Source organism: Hirundo rustica, chromosome 12 (genome assembly GCF_015227805.2).
Source record: "Hirundo rustica isolate bHirRus1 chromosome 12, bHirRus1.pri.v3, whole genome shotgun sequence".
Lineage (NCBI taxonomy): Eukaryota > Metazoa > Chordata > Aves > Passeriformes > Hirundinidae > Hirundo > Hirundo rustica.
The window spans coordinates 11,184,419-11,206,720 of NC_053461.1; the positions used below are offsets into that span (position 1 = coordinate 11,184,419).

The window sequence follows — 22,302 nt, forward strand, 5'->3', positions numbered from 1 at the left end:
AAAATACATATCTAACCCAACAGCTTTAAGGATATCCTCTCCCTGAAATAACCAAACCTTCTGTACTAAGAAAGTGAAAAGACAGCCAATCTCAGTTGTGGCAGTGCTGAGAACCACAGTGAGGTCACATAGCATAGAGCAGATTTTATAATAGTCACAGCAATGTGGCTGCTGAATGGTACAGAGCCTGGAGGAGTTCTTTTCCCCGTGTCTTACTGGAGCCTGATACCAGACAGTTTGGGACTGGACACTCATGTTTTTCTTCTGTCCAAAGATCTAAGGGAAGGGGATGTGTTGTGGAGATTCCCAGAGGTCTTGTCCCTATATTCAACCTGTCCCCAGCATGGACCAGACTGCAGACAGGATGAGACACACTGGGCAGAGCTGAGCAGTGGGAATAAGGATGGGGTTCAGGGAAAAACAATGCAGAAATCCCCACCCTGACTGAGAAGGCCACGCACCATGGACTAACAGCACAGGGATTGAGATGTATCACTCTGATAATTATTACTGTTGCTCTGCTTTTCAGTATAGGACATAAGAGTTGCTGCTGACAGAGGTGTACAGAGTGGTGACCGAGCAGTGGTGAGGGGAGGCACTGTGAGCACACCCCTAGCCCTGGGTCAGGTGGCACTGCTGCATGTTCAATCACTCCCTAGCCTGGTTCTGTCAAAACAATCCAGGTTACCAGAAATACTTTTTGCTGCAAGGTTTGTTTACTAGTTTCAAAGCAGAGGCAGTGTGACAGAAAGGGGTTAGGAAGGATCCTAACCTGTCCTGTTGGTGGGCTGGGATGGCCATCTCTAACCTGACCAAGCCACAGCTGAACAACATGTCCAGAGACCCTGAACACCAAGAGAGCAAAGAGAGAGGGGGGAAAAGAAAAAAGAAAAAAAGAAAAGAAAAAAAAAAAAAAAAAAAAAAAAAAAGAAAGAAAAAAAAAGGAAGTATAGACGACAACATGCCTTGAGCTCTGCAGAATTTATGTGCATGCCATCATCCGCCTTGCAAGTCCTGTGACACGTGGGGGGATCCTGCACGCAGTCAGTCTCCGAGCAGAGAATGAGACCTTGTCCTTCTGAAGCTCCACAGTTGGTGTCAGCACTGAACACAGCACAAGCTTCCCATGACAGAAGCAAGGGTAACAAACCAAGTGCTTCATCCAAGTGCTTTAGAGAACAAAGCAAGTTTTAAGGAAAAATCATTCTGGGTTTTGTTTGCAGGTTTTTTTTAGAAGCTTTGCTCTCCGACCAGATTTTGTTGAGATCTGAGTTAAATGGAAGAGCCATATACTACTGCATACAACTGTTCCTACAACAGAGAACTTAAACTTTAATTAATGGCAGCCCTTGTAAATGTAAAATGTTCAAAATATCACAGAATCATCATAGAATTGCTTGGATTGGAAGGGATCTTAAAGATCATCTAGTTCCAGTCACGGAACAGGGACACCTTCCACTAGACAGGTTGCTTAAAGCCCCACTGAACCTGTCCTTGAACACTTCAAGGGATAGGAGATCATCACATTACATAATTACTTAATGTAAAATGCAAAGGCTTTATAAAACCATCAAATCTGAAGGGTAAGTTAGAGAGACTTAATGAATAACCATGTCCTCTCAAGAGGCATAAGAGACAAGGTTAAGATAATGAAATCTCACAGCACAGAACAGAGGCTTGCTGTTCATTCTATACACCTGTAGTTACTGAGTCCATTAATTAACATTTGGCATCCCAAAGCCCTTCCTGGCACCCCAGCAGAGTGTCCAGGTGGGCTTCCTGCCTGTCTGCTGGGATCAGCTTGCCCTGTGCACCCCTGAGATTCACATTTTTAACCATCCTGGGCTGTTCACGCAGGGTGACGATGTTTCTCTGTGCAACAGCTGCCTGACAGTGAGAGAGCTGCAATTTCACTGAAGAAGTGGCTCAGTTGAGGTCAGAGCCATTAGATACATGAATCCCTGAGATTTTGAATAGACCATTTCCAATTTGCCTGCAATTAAAACAGCACCAGCCTAAACTATGTTATCAGGGCTGTGGTCTTTGGCATTAAGACACTTGCACAGATGAGTAAAGCCTCCTTATCCATTCCTTTCTGCTGTAAATGTGGTTATTTCTCTTCAAAGGGCATTGTCTTGGGAACTCTGCTGCAGGAAGACACAGTTTAGACACTCAGCCTTGCCTCTGGGTTTTGCTTTCCTGTGTGTGAAATGGAGATGGCAGCAATGGAGGTCAAGGGAAGAAGTGGAGGCAGGAGCTGGAGTGCAGAAACCCACGCTCACTCTCAGCAGGCATCCTGGCTGTGTGGCCTCCATCTTCCAGAGCAAGCCACTTCATGTGGAAACAGAACCTTTTTCAGACACATTTGTATTTTGGGGGGATTTACCAGTGCAAAATATAGTTTAAATTTGCTCTAGTGGCCCAGAGAAAGCTCCATAAATCAACAGCTGGTGAAGGTAGAAGCATGCGGTGGGGGAGAAACTCAAAACGAAAACGCTGCTTGGCAGTGGTGACAGGGCAGTGATAAAAAGGTGAAATGATCAATACTGTTATTTACTTTTTATAAATTGCTTTCAGTCTCTCTGCTGGGATTGTGGCTCACTCAGTGTTTACACTGTGATGGATGATGAGGCCAGGAACACATGTCCAGTTTGTGTTTTTAATAGAATGCATAATGACTTGTACTGGTAAATTATTCCCCTCCAAAGAGCACCAGAACATATTTCACAGGCATCAACCCATTAAAAATGCCCTTTGTCATTGACCAAGCCAAAGCAACACTGCCAATGTGTAATTAAAGAAAATGTAACAATGTTATAAGAAGAAATTTTAAATTGGAAATAATAAAATCAGAAACCAGATAATCTCAGGATAGCTAAGGAATGAGAAGAGGAAAAAAAAAAGTGAATCAGAATTGATTACAAAGAGCAGCAGTGAAAATCAAATCCTCAGTACCCAACTTTTTCCTCTGTCATTCATTAAGTTTAGCAGCAGGTGCATAAATTATCAGTGCCTCCAGCAGATCCTTTTCCTTTCACGATCTCCAGGCAGCAAAACCAGATCAGGATATCCCACCAGGATAAAAGCACCAGAGTGAATCAGCTGTAGTGTGAGTGAGGGGGTAGGACAGGTGGCTGCTGAGCTTGCCCCACCTGCAGACATGCTCAGCTGGGCTGGTGGCAGGGCACAGGCTAATACAGAGACAGCAAAACTAGATTTGCTTGGCTCAGAGATCCATCTTCTCCCTAGGACAGTGATCACACTGCTTAAGCAACTTAATCGAAGTTATCTATCTACCCAAATTCCGGTTTTATCACCTGCAAGCAGATATACTGCCTACTCCTTATCTGCAGTACTTCACACCAAGGGCATAGGAATTGATTTGGTAAGATATATAAAGGTAATTTGATAAACAAGCTATATAAAGCATTAATGCATATCTAAAATTAATAGCAATTTCCGTATCCCTTTAAACAGCAACATCAACACACCTCTACCCTACAGTGAATGTCACAAACAGCCCTTGGCGAAGATATTGGCAACAGAAAATAAAAAAAGAAACTCTCAATACAAAAGGCAATCTTTTATGTAATCAACTATCATTTACCAGAGGGTAATAACAAATCCATATCTTATTTTAAGAGGTGAGGTATTGAACGTACAAGAATACGTGACTATTAGCTTCTCACAGCTGGAGATTTTAATTTGTAAGAGATTTTCAGAAAACCTACAAAGGCGTAACTGCGTCATTAGAACTGGATGCAGCCAGCAAGATCAGAACATTTGAGGCATGTGTTCTGCTAATGGAGGTGGGTAACTCAGGCTAACAAGGGTCAGATCTTCACACCCCTGTGTCAAAACTCTCAGTTTCCCTGTATTTGCATCCTCACCACTCACAGCCTCAGAGGTTGCTGCAAACAGGTAAGCTTAAGAGCCCTTGGAGCAGAAAGGACCATGCTCTGCTCTTCTTCAGGCAGAACAGCTGTTCTACAAGCAAATGCCCTTCTCTCTGAGACAGAGGCTGAGGTACTGGAGTATGGAGAAAATGAGAGTTTAGCTGGCTTCGTGTTCCTTCACCCCTGGACAAAATGTGTGGAGCAGCACACACATGGCAGCTTCAGTATGCTTCATTTGGCATATGGAGGAGACCGAAATGAAGCTTGAGGGCATAGAGATCTCTCAGGAGTATAATGCACTGTCAGTGAGAGGCTCACCCCTTGGATTTTGTACTCATCCTTTGGGGAATGGAAATAGGGCTATATGCACATATTTCCACCATGCATCTTGATTTGCTGTATCCCTTTGCACACTGTGTTTGAGCAGGGGGAAGAAACCCATCCATGCTCTCAGACCACAACTGGAGACTCACCCAGCCAAAGCCTTCTCTTTCTAGAAGACCCTGAGATCTCTGAGAAGATTAAATGCCCTCAGCAAACATCTGCCCCTCACCAGGAGCAAGTACAGCCCCTCTCTCTATGCTCATCCCAGAACCAGAAGCATCTGCCTTCCTCTTACACAAATCTCCTGGGTCTTCTGCCTTTTTATGAGCATTTCGAGCAGATTTATGGTTCCTCCTGCAGCCAGCTCCGTTACATGAATTCTTCTAACACATCCATCAAGAATCCTGCTCTCCCCCCACCCTTTACTTAGTCCATCTCCCAATTAGCTCTGAGAGCCACAGGACAGCAAGACCTCGATCACATTTACTTCTGTAGCGCTCCTCTGATGAGGTCGTAACACCTTCTGCCCACTTAAGAAGGCAGAGGCAAATCTTCCTAGGCAGAGGAATTAACTACAGAGAAGCCAGCTGAAGCCAAGAGGTAAAACTCAATGAAAGCAACTCATTTTACATCTGTTGGGCAGCTAGACTATAAAGTTCATGAATAAACCAAATTCTGTGGCCACGACAGCGCAGTGGGTCTTCTACTGACCCCTTCACCTTGTTACCTCCTTAAGCTGTTCCAGTTTTACAGAGCAGGGAACAAGAATCCAATGCAAGAGGATTCTTATAATCCAGTAAACCAAGTCATCTCCTTTAAAACAGTAGTTATATACTTTTCCATATCAGAAGGAAAGCTGTAAAAGCTGTTTCTAGATCTACACAAGCACTCAAGTCAGCAGAACTGAGAGGAAGGGAACTGAGCAAAACTGGGAAGGGTTATTTTTACCTCTTTTCTTTTGCTGCTTGCATCATACTCCTGCATGCACATCATGTCTCTGCAGGAAGGACTTAACATAAGGCTGCTGGCTTTGGTTTTAATGTTTAAAACTGGTAAATTTATTTGCCTGGTCAGAGGCAAAGTGAAAAAATTATGATCTAATTTGCTAAGGATCACGTGGACATAGGTTTATATAGACTAATATATGCAAACAAAATTGGGATTAAACTTGAATTTCATCCTTGCCACCACATTTTCTGAGTGCCTTTTTCTCCATTTGTAAATATCATTTTGGCTTTGACTGAGGAAACAACTGCAATATATTTTAGATTTATGCATGTGCGTTACTAAAACAATATCCTACAAACATATTCAGCAATCAAAAAGATCAAATCAATTATAGTGTTATAAAGCTGCTTTGTAGTTGGATAATGGGCATCTATTTAAAACCCAGGGGTCAGTTTCTTTCTACTAGCAGTGATTTCAAAAAAGTGTGTGAAATCACTTTTTTTAACAAATTTGAAAACCTTTCCAACATAAAAATATGTTTGAAGAGTAAATGCACATCAGAAGCAGATCCCATTCAAATAAGACTTCACAAATAAAACTTATGCTCTTGCCAACAGCTCCCACGTTCATTTTACTCTGCAACTCCAGACACAAACTAAACTGTGAAACTTAATAGGGCCTTGCTCAAGCCAGTTTTTGCTACCAGATCCATTATCCTGGGTTGCTCCCTGAGGCTGGGATGCCAAGGCAGTGGCAGGGCAGCAGGCTGGAACCCAGCACAGTCTGCACTATGCACTGCTCCCTGCCAGTGAAATGCCATTATAGACAGCCTGCTGCTTTCAGAAAGCATTTTGATGTCTTCAGACAGTAACTGCTACCAAGCCAAATGTTAAATACTGTGCTGTTATTTCTCAGGATTGTCCTTGTGGCACAAATAGGGGAAGCTGAGAGGAGGGAGAAGAAATATCACAAGGTGCAAAGGCATCATCCTGTCAATGTTCCAGTGACTCCTGAGAATCTCCCCACTTCGACCAGAACACCTCCAATTAACTCTCTAAGTAATTCTGTAAATGTCAAGAGGTAATTACCATAGCTTATCTCTTTTAATGAAACCTCGGTTTTCAAGTGTCCCTTGCTCTCCATTCCCCAGACACAGCTGGCTCCATGCTCCTGAGGGCTTAGACAAGAGGTCCCATTATTGCAGTTTCACAAGCTGCTTTGTTTCAGAGGGGTGGCAGTCTCGGGGCATGGCAAACCTGAGATGTTTCAGCTCACTTTACCCAGAATTGAAGGAGGGATGAGTGACCCAAGACTGGTATGTGTTTGCCATACAGGAAAAATTCACTGACACAAAGTGGAAGACCCCAAGTTAGCCAGAAATTTGGGATGAATCTGCCTATATCATCCCCATACAGCATCTTCTCCAAAGAGGCCAAAAGATCATTAAATAAAAAACTATGTTCAGAAGAGAAACAGAGATTAATAATTAATCAAGAGTGAGCAGAGAAGAGAGAAGAGAAAAAAGAAGGAAAAAGGTTTATGTTCTCTTCTTTCAGTGCACACCAAGTCCTGGCACATGCCTTTCCTTCTGCATGGCTTGAGTTTGCCAATGAAACAATTCCTGGCAAACCCTGGAATTTAAACTGCCCTCCCTTGTCTCTAAGACCCACCACCCTCCTCATGCTCCTTCTCTGGGCAGTTTCCTCTCTCTACCCTTCAAGCTGTGGCATTCACCTCTCACTTGCTCTCCTTCCTCCACCTCTTTTTGCAAGGGTCCCACCAGACCCAGGCAATTCTTTTTAAAAAGAACATAATAAAAGCATGATCACGGAAATAAAAATAATATTACTAATAATATAATATTCCTCTGCACTACAGATCAAGTGATCAGTTGAGACACATCCTTTGTCCCAACCTGGATGCAGCTGCTTTTCTCTGTGGCTGCCAGTTCACAGAGGCAGGAACCACAAATCTGATTCATTCTGGGATAAATCACAAGTACCGGAGTGCTCCAGAGACCCCACATGATCTTATCTCTCTCCATTGAGTCCTCTAAAATGCCTGTGTGAAAAGCAGAGGCTCTTGCAACTGCTACTGCAAGTCTGAGCAATACTTACAGCTGATTGTAATTCCAAGCTCTACACCTCTTTTCTTGGGCAATTTAACGTGGAAAGTACCGCTGCTGGGTATGACAGACTCTATAAAGTCAAAGACAAACAAAAAAGAAGAAAAGGAGAAAAAAGAGAGTTTTCAGTTGCATGTATGGTTTCTTTGGAACCAAGAAAACAAGCCCATAAAGCACTGCTTTACTGGTTCAAATAAGGTTATCTGAGGCCCTGTGGACTTCAGCTTGAAATTTGGATTCTCATTAAAAATACATGCTCTGAACATCAAGTTAAGTGCTCACATCACACTGTATTTCAAGACTGAAGCAGCTCTGTCAATGTAAAAGGAAAAATAAAAGTTCTTTTTTAACACAAAGGTGCACTTTACCCTTAGCCTATAGCTTTGGCTCCCTCCTGGCTTCAGGGCCATAAATGAATATAAATACTATTCCTATTAATGGGCAAATATTTAAAGTGTGCCCTCTTTATCTAATCCCTAGGCTTATCTCAGCCAAGCAATGAGCACAGAACATTTATGAAAGGATCAGAAGAACCCTCCACTCGGTGCACGTTAGAGAACAACAAGAAATGGAGAAGGTCCTCGCAGGGTTTCTCACTCCTCCCTCTGAGCCTTGTGAATATGCTCCCTCCTACAGGTTAGCAAAGGCACTGGCAGAGCCCTGCGGGCAGAGAGGAGCAGCAGCTCCTTTGGGAAGGTACCTGCGACATCAAATTCGATCTCGAGCACCACTTTGTTGGTGAGCGCCGCGTCCCGCAGGAGCTGGTTGGCTTCCTCCATGGTCCCGTCCTCCGTCGCGATGCCATTGATGGAAAGGACTCTGTCTCCTACTTGCAGCAGTCCACACCTGCAGTTCACAGTGGGAAAAGAGGGAACGGGAACAAGGAGACAAGGAAAAAGAGGAAAGGAGGAAAAAAACAACCCCATAACCAGCCATGAGTTACTTTTGCCAGGCAAATCTGTTACAAGACGCATAAAGTACTGATATATTCTGCAGAAGTGGCCCCAAAGAGAAAATAACTCATTTTGCTGTACCCGTCCGCATGTCCCTGGAAGGGCACAAGGAAGCACACCTTTGTGGGTTTCTAAAGTTCAAACACAGTTTGCTTCTAAATAACCATTTCTGGTCACATTTTTTGCAACAACCAAGGTGGGGAAAAAGTAACCCTCACCTTTCTAAAAATCAACACCGTGCCTGAGAGATGAGAATGATAAATACAAGGGAATGTGACTTCCTTCCTGATCTAACCACAAACGGCTCTTCCCATGCACTTGCACCCTCTAGAACACAAACTAATGGCATTGAATATTGCACAGATTCCTCTGCTAAGTTCATGGCAAATACTGAAGCTACAATCCAATAAATTCACCAAAATATCTCAGCAAATTAGATAATCATTTATCCCTTCTAATTACATTTCTGAAAGCCAAATGTACAGTGCTACTGTTTAACTGCCTTGAAAGGCCAATGTGATGGCCTGACAATATAACCACAACTGACACTTGAGGGGAATTGGTTTAGACCCACTTTTTCCAGGAACAGAGATCAGCACGATTTTTACTTTGGAAGGAGAACATGATAACATGGACATGTTGGAGATGTGCTGGTACAGTACAGTTTGCTCTTGGGACCCCCCAGCCTTTATAAGCAAGGTGTTTTTCACACATTCCTTCATTCAGTATCCACCCACAGTCCCTTCTTTTTTACATATATTGCAACACCAGCAAGATGATCCTCCAAGTTATCTCCCACATTATCTCAGTCAGTTCCCACCTGGGCTGGCCCATGGCTCTACAAAAACAAGACTGCAGTGTTCCCTGAAACCATGGGAAATTGCTCATTTTCCTTCTCCTCTATCAGTTGCTCACTTTAACAACATCTTTTTAGACTTTCCACTTATCACCTGGCTACCCATTAGACCAGACCTTCACCCATCACTAAGCAACAGAGTCATCTCCAAAAGAGATTTAGGGTTATGGCATCAAGCATAAGGTTCCCCTCAAAATGTGGAGTTATTTTACCAAAAAGATTTGCCAAAAGACATTAGTTATCCTGTTTTAAGCCTCCTCCAGAGAATCTTTATTCCCTTCCTATTAAATGATCAAACACATCTTTGTCTTCCCCTTTCTTTCTCAGATACCTCACAGAAGACAGCTCGTTTTTTACTCAACCTTCCAGTCACTCGTCATCACTCACACCCAATTCAGTTGTAAGAAAACACAGCACCACAGCTTCCAGGCACACAAAGGCATCAAAGGCAACAGACACTTGGCTGTATTATTCACATCCAAACAACAGGATATATATGAAAGGCCGAGTTATCAAGAAAAAGTACACACATCTGAATTCAAGAAAAATGAGCAAGCACAACAGTTTGTGCCAGTGGCCCACCAAAAGCTGAGATATGAACAAGTGTGGAGAGAGCCCAAGAAGGTTATTTTACTGGTAGGAAAGCATATTCACACTTTTGCCTGAGCTCATGCCATCCATGGAAAAACACTGGCTACTTTATGAGATGCAAATTCAGAGCTGTTTGTTCAAGGAGCCTTGGATTAGGACAGACAACTCCATGTTGTATATATAAATGAACACACTCTTGCAAATAAATTACATCAAGTTTAATTACAGTCCTTGACTGGACTTGTGGCTATGCAGCCACGTAGACACACTTCGAAATATCAGCTTATAAATACAAAGATGGCACTGAGTACAACAGTGATTACTCCTCTGTTATCTGGAGGTCTCTTGTTATGGCTGCAGTGCACCTTTTGCAAAGGAGGGACCAACAGCCCATCACTCAGACATCACTGCCATCTCAAGGTCACACAGGGCCACAGTCCACTTTGGCACCACTGTTTCAGCCACAAGGGCTGGGAAGATACTTTCATAGGATATTTTTACACTGCATCAAAGCAAACTTTGGTCACCTTTCCCACCAGAGCTCCTTCTCCCAAAACAGCCGTTTCTTGTGTTTCTTCACTCAAGGTGCATTTGCTTGAGTCTTTTACAGACAACAGCTCTGTTAGGTCAGAGGTATTTTATTTCTTTCATTATTAGCCTCACTCAATCACAGTTGTTTAAGCCCTGGTCTTGCAGGTTTGTAAAAATTTGTGGTGTTATGCCACAACATGTTTCCTCTACCAAGTACAAGGAGGCCTGACATGTCTTGTTAACACTTCAAAATCACTCCAGAGACATCCATTTCCAGCTGTTATGTGTCCTTGCATTGGGAGTGGAGCCTGGGGAGCCAAGGGTCCTGCAGAGCTCTCCTTGGCTCTGCCATGGGAACCTACAAGAATCTTCAGGAAGTTTTTCCCAAAGAGAAGGCATTCGTCTCAGAGATGCTTAGTTTAACATTAATGCCTAAAAAGTGCTTTCAGACTATGGGAGCAGAAGTCTGTTAAAATCAGAAAGAACAGGAGTACAGGCATCTCCTGGAGTGAAAGACAGCCCTATAGATATGTTGGAGTCCATGATGGGAATATCTCCCTGCGGCAGAACAGATTTGCATTTTGCCATGACTCATTCCCTCGGCTTAAAGACAGCAACAGAGCAGCGGAGGTGTTTTGCTTGATACAGAGCAGCACATACTCAAGCCTTAGGCAGGATACACACTGAAGAGCTCATCCACACTCAGCATCATCCACATCTGCGTGGTCAATCCAGCTGTGGGGGGAGCAGCTGTGACCGTGGCCACACTGCTGGATGCAGGAACTCATCTGTTGTGCCCTTACATGCCCCTGAGCTGGCCTGCACAGGTCAGACATGCACATCTCTGTGTGTGTGTGTGCACATCTGTGCCTGCACATTGGTGGGTGGGTCTCAGCCACTAATGGGTCAAAACTCTGCTGACAGCTTCAGCCAGCTGCTAAACTCTGCTTTTGCAAACTATTCATACCCGAAAAGCAGAAACACAATGATCAAACAACTGTGTCTGAGCAGAGCTAGAAAACATGTAGCTCAGCAGGAAGCATTGATTTTGGATACCGGGATGGAGAAGTCAGATACTCTCGCTCTGCTGCCAATGACAGCCGGGGGAGGAAGGACACAAAAGCTGTGTGCTTCAAGGCAGCCAAGAGGGGATGTTAGGCTTCTTCCCCTTCCACCCTCCCTGCTGATAACAGGGGCTGAATCACTGTCTCATTCAGAACCCAAAGGCTTCATCATGCACCCTGGAAACAAAACAACAGGTGAGGAGGGAGGTCTATTAGAGGCTATTTGCAGTAAAATAAATCACAAGTCAGATAGGTGAGAATTTTTGCATCAAATTGCTTCCCACAAGCTAGCACAAAGCAGACAATAAACGTGAGGCAGCCCGACATCCCTGAAAAGAGGGTGATGCCATGCTCCTCCCTGGAAGTACTCACACTTGCTGGGCACCCCAGAGGCAGCTCCTCCACAACAGTCCAGATGGACAAAGCCAGTGTGGATCATGCACTTGTACAACAGCATGTTCAGATCCACAGGCTCTGCAGAGTGTGTGAACATCCAGGTAGGATCCAGGCTGTTAAACCTGATCTCTGTATCCCCAGAGCTCACCTTTTTGGCAAAGAGCAAGAACTGCAGCACAAGAAAGAGCACAGCCCAGCCTCAGCTGGGAGCCCAGTCTGGTAAATGGGATGAGAAGGGCTCTAATGTCTTGGGCTGCAGCTACAGCAGAACCTCTGAAGAGCAGGGAATAACATATCTTGAATGATAGAGCAAAGAGCTCTGTGAAACAGCAAGAAACAAGAAGTGAAATGAAAACATAAAACTGCCTTTTCGACTTCACTGCAAACCCAGTGCACTTATTGCTTCAAGACTGGGAGGAAACACGGTGTTTTCTTGCCAGCCAGGAAGAGCAGTATAGGAAAGAACAAAATACACAGCAGAGATTTAATCGCCAAATCAAATCCAGGATGCAAATGCAGAGAGGATTGCTTCCGGTCTCAAGAAAGCCGCAGCCAGAAGAGCGTGAATGCTGCCAGGTGGGCAGCGCAAGGGCGAGCAGCGAGGGTAACACATCAGAGCCAGGCAAGGCTGCACCGCCAGTCACTGCTTTTCCTCCAGACTTGGCAAGAGGATAAAGCAAAGCCAGGCAGATTTCAGCACATCTCCCACATCCCCTGGGACAGCAGGTTTTGTTGCTGCCTGATTACGAAAGGAGTTTGGTGCTTTATAACATGAGCCAAGTTCACGCACAATAGAGAATTAAAAAAAACCGTAACACCATCACCTTAATTTTTAAACCCTGTTTGGAAACAATCAAACAAACAAAAAGCATAACAGGGTTTTGAAATCTTGCCTAACCTGTATCAAGACAGCTCTTTTTCCTGTGCCAGCCCCTTGTCACTGTCCTCCCACAGACACAAGCATCAGGTACTCCTGTTCCACCTTGCCTCTGCATCAGCTGACTGTAGAGGCTACAACACAGAAACTGGTCTGCACAGCAAGGACTTGCTTTTCATTTTGCAGACACTTCCCCTGCCATAGAAGTCTACAACTCCCCCATGTGCTCTTTCTTGGGCTGGCTTGGAGACACCAAACCTTCAGCACATGCTGATGGGGCCATCAGAGACTTCCAAGAAAGGGTCTACAGCAGGCACTGAGTACTGTCACATTGCTGCACCTTTGTCACCCTTAGGAAGGACAGACCACAGTGGTAGTCACAGGTGGGAAGAGAAATGAGCACAGGGACATTAAGTTCCAGCCTAATTAAATCAGCTCTCCTTTAAACCCCTCAAGAGATCAAGCCATGCTAGGACTTGACCTGTTTAGTAACAAAAGCCTTGCCAGAAGACACCTACATCATAGTGCACAGGCACTCAAGCAGGCTCTAAATTCCGCCAGCAAGGTATTGGGAACAGCTGAACTCCAGGACTGAGGCTCACCACTGGAGGAGTCACTGGTCCCAGTGTCCTTAGGGATGACAGAGAGCAGTTAATGCTGTTCCCGCCTTCTGCGCTTTTCCCGGTATTACACAGCCAAAAGCAGGAGGCATTACCCACAGCACCTACCTGCTTCTCAACTAGAGCCTCAACTCTGCAGTTCAAAGCCTTGCCTTTATAGCCACTTTACATAGCTGGGCTCTGCTACAATGAAATCAGTCAGAAAACATTTTGCAGGGGCCACTTATTTAGACCTTTCCCATTTTTGCACCTACATAAATTATTTATCTTTCAAAGAGCAATTAAAAAAAAAAAAAAGGGGGAATGGGAATGGCACTCTCACACAGACACACACTCCCTTCCTCCTCCTCCCAGACCAGCCGCAGCCTGGTGCCAAGACGTTCACCTGGGGTGCGAGGGAGGCCGCGGTCAGCCGACGAGTGCAGAAATGGCAGTGACAGTAAACCATGCCCAGTGAAGAATGGGAGATATTACAAGGATGATAGTAAATATCTAAATGAGCCTCTGAGGAGAGAAAACAAACCAAACCATGAAATGTTCAGCAGCAGCACCATCAGCATCCAAGGGCAAGGTCTCTAACCTCTCTGCCGGGCTGTCAGGCTCAATAAAACGGACGAGAGGTGGGGAAGACAGCGTTTCAGTAGCAAAGATGCCTCCCTGGAGCTGAAGTCCGAAGCCATTCAAAGGGTCTCCCCTGAGGACCACCTCTGTCGTCTCCGTGTGGACTATCTGCCCGCCAGGACCCACCGTGCTGGAGGCCAGCGACACTGAGAGGATGAGAGAGGCAGAAGGTCAGGGCAGCCACGGCCTACATAACAGCCTGGGTCATAGACCTTGGTCTGGTGGTGGTGGGGACAGTGACCAAGGAGGAGGGAGGCACTGACAGTGATGAGTGGTTCTACCCTGGCTAACAGTTGCAACAAGGACAGCAAGGCAAGCATGCATACCCCCTCCAACCCAGCCATGCCCAAGGCTGCTCTTACATGAGCTCTTGTGCTCCTTCTTCTTCTGCCTCCTCCTCAGCATGGTGGTGCGGGGGCTCATGGGGTGGGAGCTGCGAGGTAGCGTGTTCGAGTTCTGGCACGGGAATCCCTGCGCGTTCATGGTGGGAGATGAGAAGTTGGCAGCCACCAGAGCTGGGGAAACACAGAGGGCGTTAGGGACGTGCACAGGGGGCTGCAGCAGTGGGCTCACTCACCAACAGTGTCACCAAACACCTCACGGGTTTGGAGCAGCTCGCCCTTTCCAGCTCCGGGGCTCAAGACCCAAGGAATGTTTGCTTCCCACAGTCTGGACACAGTCCGGTGTGTCCTCTTCCCTATCTTACTGCCACAAGACAAGAAACCTGGGGAAGCACAGAGCCCACCCCTGACCAGAAGTGCATCTACCAGATTTTGAAGTAGCCATAACCATGTTGTTAACAAGCTGTATGGCACTAGGGCTGAGCTGGATGTGTTGCTGTATCACATGCCGACACAACACCAGAGACACCCTTCCCTGTCCCACAGCAACTCGTTTTTGCTGTAGGAAACCAGGCACAGGAACAGGGGGTTGGAGGATGGGTGCATGGGTCTGTCCAGCACACTGCTCCTGTCCCAGTTATCAGATCTGCGTGTGCTGGGCTGCAGATAATGATTTTGTACCTCAGCACTGGGCTGTGGAAACAGAACCAGATGACTGGGGAGGAAACAAGTGACAAGCCACACTATGGGCCTGAATATTAAGGAAATGGAGGGGTACAACAAGAATGAACACGGGCAGGATGAGGGCAATGCCATGCACTGAGGTTACATTTGCAGTAATCCTGCCCAGACGTCTGGTTCCAAGTGGGTGTCTTGCAGTGTCCAGGGTGGTGGGTGTGACAGTAGTTGACACAGGGGTCCCAGCAGTGATGGTGGTCACTCTTCTGCACCTTGACTGAAGGCATCCAGGGGAGCAGAAATCACCACAGGCAGGAAGGAGAAATGACAGAAAGAAAAGGTAAGAACCATAAACCAGGAGATTGTAGAAAAGGGACTTATTGACTCTGAACAAGGCAGGACCCAACCACAGCATGGCAAGCATCAGCAGCAAAAGCACAACCCCACGTAACCTCGCGACACTTGATGCAAAGTGGCAGAAATCCACCCCTTTCCACAAAAAACTCTGCATCCTGTGCCAGCGGCCTGACTCAGCCACGCTGGCAGTGCACACATCATTACCATTTGCAGTCTGTTGTGTGACGGGCAGAAGCTCCATCCAGCCATGAGTTTCCTGCAGAGGCCATTAGCACTCTCACACAGCAGCACGGAAGCCTCCTTGTGCTGTTTCCCACCTTGCTGCCAGAGCTGCCCTCCCTGTGACAAGGCTCAATGCTTTCCCCAGCTGCCAAGAACTGCTGTGAGCACTTTGCTTGGCTTCAGCATTTGGTTGTTTAGCAGCTGCTCTGGCACAGGAATGCACACATAGATGAAAGACACGAGTAGGAGAGAGCCACGTCCAGCTCACCACAACAAAAGGGGGTTTATACACCACTGCTTAAAGCCAATTAAGGAGGTCACCAGCACAGGAAATATGCCAGTGCTGTGGCAAACAGCAAATGAAAGCATAGCACCAATAAGGCAGAGCCTGTTCAAGGGCACACCACTATTTTAACCTCAACCCGAACCCCAACACATGCTGGCAGAAATCTGTTGCAGTGCAAAATCCACCATCTGGAAAACCCTTGTCCAGGAACTGCAGTTTTGCAATACCGAGTCACGAAGCCACAAGTCTCTTCTGAAGTGCCTCAAACAGTCCCCAGGCACATGTCCCTTGTCTGTTCTCGTTGACACTCCTTTTGCCCCTGGGCAGCACAGGGTCAGTTTGGTTTTCTTTGCCCAACACCAGGTGTTCTGTCCCAAATCTCTGCACCATGCTGCATGGATCTCTTTCCTTCCAAGAGGAATTTTGGGCTAACAAGTACGATTTCAAGCTTTTTTATTCAGCTAAGCATGGAGAGCATCCTGCAGCAGAGCATCACTGCAACCACACATTATCCCAGACTTCTTAACCTCACAGCCACTTGCATTGACAGGCCAGCACCTTCCCAGGATGACACCTCCTCCTGCCTCTGGGTCCTCTGAGCAGGCAGAAATGCCACCAGCACTGGCACTACCAGAACCTTCTGAGGGTGCAAACCTGGGAGAGGGACTTATTTTGTTTACTGAGCCCACCCAGAGATCTCTAAAGGTCGTCTGTTAGTGCCTTGAACAGCAGACATCCATTTTCTGTGCGTGCATCACAGGCATTAAATCATTTAGGTCAGATTTTATACAGACAATATAGTCATCATATTTAGTCTTTGCTAAACATTTAGTGAGTTTAGCACTTAGTCTATCAAATTTTTAAAAATACTCTTCCAGCTCTGGAGTTTCTATTTTGTGTATTTTCAAAAGTTAATTTTCAGCAAGGCAGCTTTTAAAAACAACAATCAAATTAGCCATAGCTAGACAAAATTACATACTTGAACATAAGGGACAGAGCTTATGGGCATATATACAAAATAATTTAATCCACTTACAACAACTAAAACTCTCCCATTTGTCTATTAATTCTTAGCTTACATCTGGCAGCAGAAAAAAATGAGCCTTTGAAACTCAGCTGTCAGCAAACTGGGGGAGAGAAAGCATTTTTGACAATTCTGTGAAAAAACTCCTACAACAGCCTTCTCCAATCTTTCACATATTTTTGCCTTTCCCTGCCTGAGGAAACCCATCCATCTCAGCACTGTTTCTGGGCACCATCTGCCCCCATTGATCCTGTGAGCAGGGCTCCAAGTGCCCCCAGAACCACAGAGAAAGCCAACTCAGTTTGACAAATCCCATGCTTCAGCATTAGGCCAAATTTTTGCATGGCCACTGATCCAGCTTCAGATCCCTCTCTCCTTCCTCCAACCAGATGCTGATTGCACAGGAAACCACTTTAAAAAAATATGACAAACACCATGCAGACACAGGCTGAAAGGACTCAGTAATGCAAATGCTGAATATGGATGGATCTGCATCATATCCTCTCCTTAGCTTCTTTCCCTGGGCTCCACTCTCTTGACAGCCACAACAGCTTGTTTTTGGAGGGTCCATGTTTCCTCAGTATCCCTGTTTGCTAAACTCAGAAAGAGCAGCATGTGGAGTTGGCACAGCATCCTTCCCTATGAACCCTCATGTGTTAGAGAGTTTAATCAAAAGTGGGAACAATTGTTAGATCCCTGAGTTTTCATACTCAAGTGTTAAAATTATTGTCCCATGTTTGTGTTCTATATTTCTGCCACAGCAAACTGATCTGTGAATGGCTTGAATAAACAGGTTTTGATCACATCGAGCTGTCCTTCCACAGAGCCTCCTTCTCCTGAGCAGCTGCTCAATGCACATATTCTCATCAAGATTAGGAACAGGGCACTAATGGAAGGAGGAGAATACTTCATTTCAACAGTTATTGAAAAAGGATTATAGCTTTCCATTTTTGCTTGGGCACAAAGGTCAAGTCATCCATTCACTTTGTTAAACTGCTTCAATTCTGCACAAACTGGACTGGACATGTAAGGAATTTATTTCTAGACATGGAGATGGTTTTAGGTTTTAGGTTTCACTGTATCAGTTTAAGGAAGACCAAAAGATATTTTCCTCCTTTCCCCAAATTGCCCTAGAAGAGAGTGGAAAGAACAGATGTGCCCAGGGTTACTGTGCATCAGTATTATTAAAATGCATGTCTCTGAGAGACAAGTGACTGAAAATGGGAAAAGGGACTGGCACTGAACAGTCACACCCAAAACACCTGAATTGCAAGACTGCCAGTACAGAGTGTAACAAAACTGTAGGCAAGATCTACAACAAATATATTGAGACCATGGTCACAGTGAATTTTATAGGAGAGCCTGAGACAGCTTCCCATGTGGAGGGAGGAACTAAAAGTGTGCAAAAAAAATGCTCACCAGGGTGAGTTCCTAATGACATTTTACAGGCATTTTGGGCTTGATCTTACTGGAGCCAGAATTTACTTCTTTGGTATTTCTTTTGTATGGGTGGTGGAAACCAGCAGCTACAGATGGATTCGCTCTAGCCCTGGCTGCCCAGACACAGCTGCCTCTCAAGCAGGCTGGTTTGAAAGATGAACACTTACATTCCAGCTTTGAAAGTCCATCAGAACCCTGTCCAGCTACTGAACACATCTTTTACAAAGCCATACAAAGCATCAGCAAATAAAAACTGAGCTTGGAAATATATTTGCCAGCAGCAAGGTTGTTTTCCTCCCTCTCAATTAAAGTCTCTTATGTGACGCACTAAGGAAGTGGCTTGCACAGCACTCATCACTGCAAAACCCTGGGATCCCCATCTCCAATTTCCCTATTCAAGCACAGATGTTCAGATGTTGCCTTTTTTTCCTTTTCACATGCTTGAAGAACATCATCTAATCACATGCATTTCATCAAAACATCCATTTTTTTTCCCTCTACAGATGTCTCTCTTTGGAATCTGTTGCCAGCACTCAAAAGCAAGAACCCCTTGTAGGGACCTAAAGTGAGTTTTGAGGGTGACCAGCAGCGTAGGCCCAGAAGACACACCTGTTTCTGGGGGCTTCAAAGGCAGCCTGCTTTGGTGAACAGGTAATATCTCCAGCTTGACATTTTCAGAAGTGGCAGCTAAAAGCTGAGTTGCCTCTAACAAGGAGCAGTGCTCTGTGCTTGTGCCATCAATGGAGAGAATGTGGTCACCAATGTGCAATGCGCCACATCTGCAAAGGAAACAGCAGGAGAGGTAATTACTCACACGGCCAAAATCCATGTCCTTGCAGTAAGGAGAACATACATAAAATCCAACTGCAAATTAGTGTTCAAATTCTTGCTAATTTCTCTTCATATATATTTTTTTTTTTTCATTCCAGTTTGAACCTCAGGTTCAAGCATTACCCAACTAGGACGGTGGTTGTGGTGGCTTGATGCTGGCCCAATGCCAGGCAACCATGATAGCCACTCACTTGCCCTCCCCTTCCACAGCTGGGCAGAGGAGAGAAAAAAAAATTAAACAAAGGATTCATGAGTTGAGATAAGAACTGGGAAAAAAAAACTCCAAGGACAAAACAGCCTCAACTTCAAGGTACAAAGTGAGTTTATTACTAAGAAAATCAGAGGAGAGTAATGAGAATTAAAATAAGCCCTTAAAGCACCTTTCCTCCCCCTAATCCCTCCCTCTTTCCCACCAGGGAGGGATTAGACAGGGAGGCAGGGGGTGGGGGTTTTGGTCAGTTCATCACTCGAGGTTTTCTTCCACTGCACAGGGAGAGGTATGCCGTGAGCTCCCTCCCATGGGACACACTTCCCTGTGAACTTCTCCAACATGGTTCCAATCTCATGAGCAGCAGTCCTCCCTAAACAGCTGCAATGTGTATCCCTCCCACAGGCACACAACCCTCCCAAAACTGCTGTGACATGGTTCCCTCTTCCCTGGGGTGCAGTCCTCCAAGGACAGGCTGCTCCGGACTGGAAGCAAGGGTCCTCTCTCTCCACCAGGATCACAGCCTCCTCCAGGCTGTGGGTGGATCTCTGCACCCTTTGTGGATCCCCATGGGCTGTGGGTGGATCTCTGCATCCCCCCTGGATCCCCAGGGGCTGTGGGTGGATCTCTGCACCCCTGTGGATCCCCAGGGGCTGTGGGTGGATCTCTGCATCCCTCTTGGATCCCTGGGGGCTGTGGGTGGATCTCTGCATCCTCCATGGATCCCCAGGGGCTGTGGGTGGATCTCTGCATCCCCTGTGGATCCCCAGGGGCTGTGGGTGGATCTCTGCACCCCTGTGGATCCCCAAGGGCTGCGGGTGGATCTCTGCATCCCTCTTGGATCCCTGGGGGCTGTGGGTGGATCTCTGCATCCTCCATGGATCCCCAGGGGCTGTGAGTGGATCTCTGCATCCCCCCTGGATCCCCATGGGCTGTGGGTGGATCTCTGCATCCTCCATGGATCCCCATGGGCTGGGAGTGGATCTCTGCATCCCCTGTGGATCCCCACGGGCTGCAGGGGCACAGCTGCTTCACCACGGCTGCAGAGGAATCTCGGCTCCAGTGCCTGGAGCACCTCCTCCCCCGCTTCTGCACTGACCATGGTGTCTCCATGTTGTTTCCCTCACATATTCTCACCTCCTCCTCTTCTCTAGCTGGAATTAACACTGTGCACAACACTTTGTTTTGGTTTTCTTCCTAAATCTGTTATCACAGAGGTGTTACCACCATCTCTAATTGGCCCAGCCTTGGCCAGCAGCCTGTCCATCCTCAGAGCCATTTGGTATGGGTTCTGCCAGACATGGTGGAAGCTTCCAGCAGCTTCACACAGAAGCCACCTCAGCACCCTTCCTGCTACCAAAAACCAGGCCGTGCAAAACCAATACATTCATGTTCAAGTCAGTGCTGTTGGTGGCTTGGCAAAAAACCTTTTAAGTTTGTAAGAGTGCCCCCACATAGCCAGCCTGGATGGCTAATGCTCACCCAGCAGTGTAGTAAAGTTCTGGGAGCCAGAAGCTCAGCTCAGCACCACAAGTGAACACAGCTCGTGCTGCACAGCCCCCTGTCTGTGAGTCCCCATGTAAAGGGTTTCCTGCCTTGTCCATCAGGAAGAGGCTCCTGCCAGGAGTTTTCTATTATAAGCTTTAGCCCATTTCACAGCTCCAAGGCAATCAGACCTAAAGTTTTTAAAGCTTAGCTTTCACATGCACCGAGTTACCTGCATTCCTGGTGAGGACTGTCCACTGTGGGTCAGATATTTTTAGTACAAACAGTGCTAAGAACATGTGGACATGAAGATTTCAAGGCAAGCCTGAGAAGAATGGATTTATAACTAACTAGAGGACAAAAAAGCAGCAGAAAATGGAAAAGCAGAGCTAGGAGCAGCCTGTTCAGATCTGTACCTGTCCACCACGCTAGCTGGCTTGATCTTGTCGATGACAATGACCTGCTTGTTCCGGTGCATGGCTGTGGTCAGTGTGATTCCCAGCGTAGATCCTGGAGTCTTTGCTATTTCAACTAGTAAAGGACCAGAAGCATTTGCTACAGTATCTGCAAAACAAGAGAGCACCTGAAGACACTCCTCATACAGCTTTTTCCATCTCTAAATGCAGGGGCTGGCCAACAGTGCTGACTTGCCATGTGAAGCAGCAAATCTTTAGCTTGGACACCTATGGTCCATGTCACATGGTGACTTAACAAAGAACACTCAAGAGGCAAAATTGCCTCTGCACAAAACCTACATGATAATGAAGAGTATTACAACAATTCACTGATGGAAAGAACTCTCCCCTCTTTTTGCTTTGGATTAAATAGCAATATCAAGGAATAGATTGTTCAAAGGCTCTGCGATAGTCACGTCAATGGTATTACAAGCACAAAAAAGGAAGATCATTAGGACATCACTGTTACTGCCTTTTCCCCAAACAAACCAAAAAGAAAAGGCACAAGGATACAGGATCCCACTTTCTGAAGTACTCAGAAGTCTTGTGGCTGATGAGAAGACAGTCAATCCCTCTGTGCTTCAGCACCAGCTTCAAAATACCACCTCAACTCCTTGTTTGAGCTCCTCCAGTGTGACAGTGGGAAGAGACACAGCACTGCCAACCCCCTGCTCACAACATCCTCCTCTCCCATCAGACAATACAGAGGCAGCTCATTTTTAAAATATGCATCTCTGCAATAAGCTTAATAAATGCTGTAAGTGAGACTATGAAACTCCTACAAAATTGCACCTGTTAGCATAAGCCTGCACCAAACCTATCCATCTCTTCTGAGGAAAGAGGAGGACAAAGAAAGCCTGTGTTTCTGGCTTATTAGACAGAAATTCCCTCCAGCTCTGTTACACACATTTGCTTCCAGATTACCTAAAGGCATCACAAAGAGGTGAGATTCAGAAATGCGTTACCACCATCAGACATCCAATAACCGGCACCCCCCATGTGCAGGTGACAGCCCCCACAAAAGCACTCATGAAGACTCAGCCATCCACTTCAAAGGAAAGGCCAGCAGAGCCCTCTAAGCACCTGATGCCTCCTCAACCCTTAATTATTCATTGTAAAGCTCTTCCTTTCCAAAGAAATGCTCCACTAAAAATGCTGACGCTACTTGGCTCC

At 45.9% G+C, this 22,302-nt stretch overlaps 1 protein-coding gene across 6 annotated transcripts in view; it reads right to left on the reverse strand.

The window, feature by feature from the left end:
* GRIP2 (glutamate receptor interacting protein 2) overlaps window positions 1–22,302 on the reverse strand; it is a 267,965-nt gene that overhangs the window by 25,474 nt on the left and 220,189 nt on the right. For all 6 annotated transcript variants that reach the window (XM_058422217.1, XM_040076223.1, XM_040076226.1 and 3 more), the window contains 7 exons: window positions 21,091–21,238; window positions 18,760–18,929; window positions 14,973–15,098; window positions 14,165–14,317; window positions 13,762–13,948; window positions 7,994–8,139; window positions 7,286–7,366 (listed from right to left, as the gene is read on the reverse strand). In XM_058422217.1, coding sequence (XP_058278200.1) covers window positions 7,286–7,366; window positions 7,994–8,139; window positions 13,762–13,948; window positions 14,165–14,317; window positions 14,973–15,098; window positions 18,760–18,929; window positions 21,091–21,238 — 1,011 coding nt within the window. The remainder of the gene's footprint in view (window positions 1–7,285; window positions 7,367–7,993; window positions 8,140–13,761; window positions 13,949–14,164; window positions 14,318–14,972; window positions 15,099–18,759; window positions 18,930–21,090; window positions 21,239–22,302) is intronic.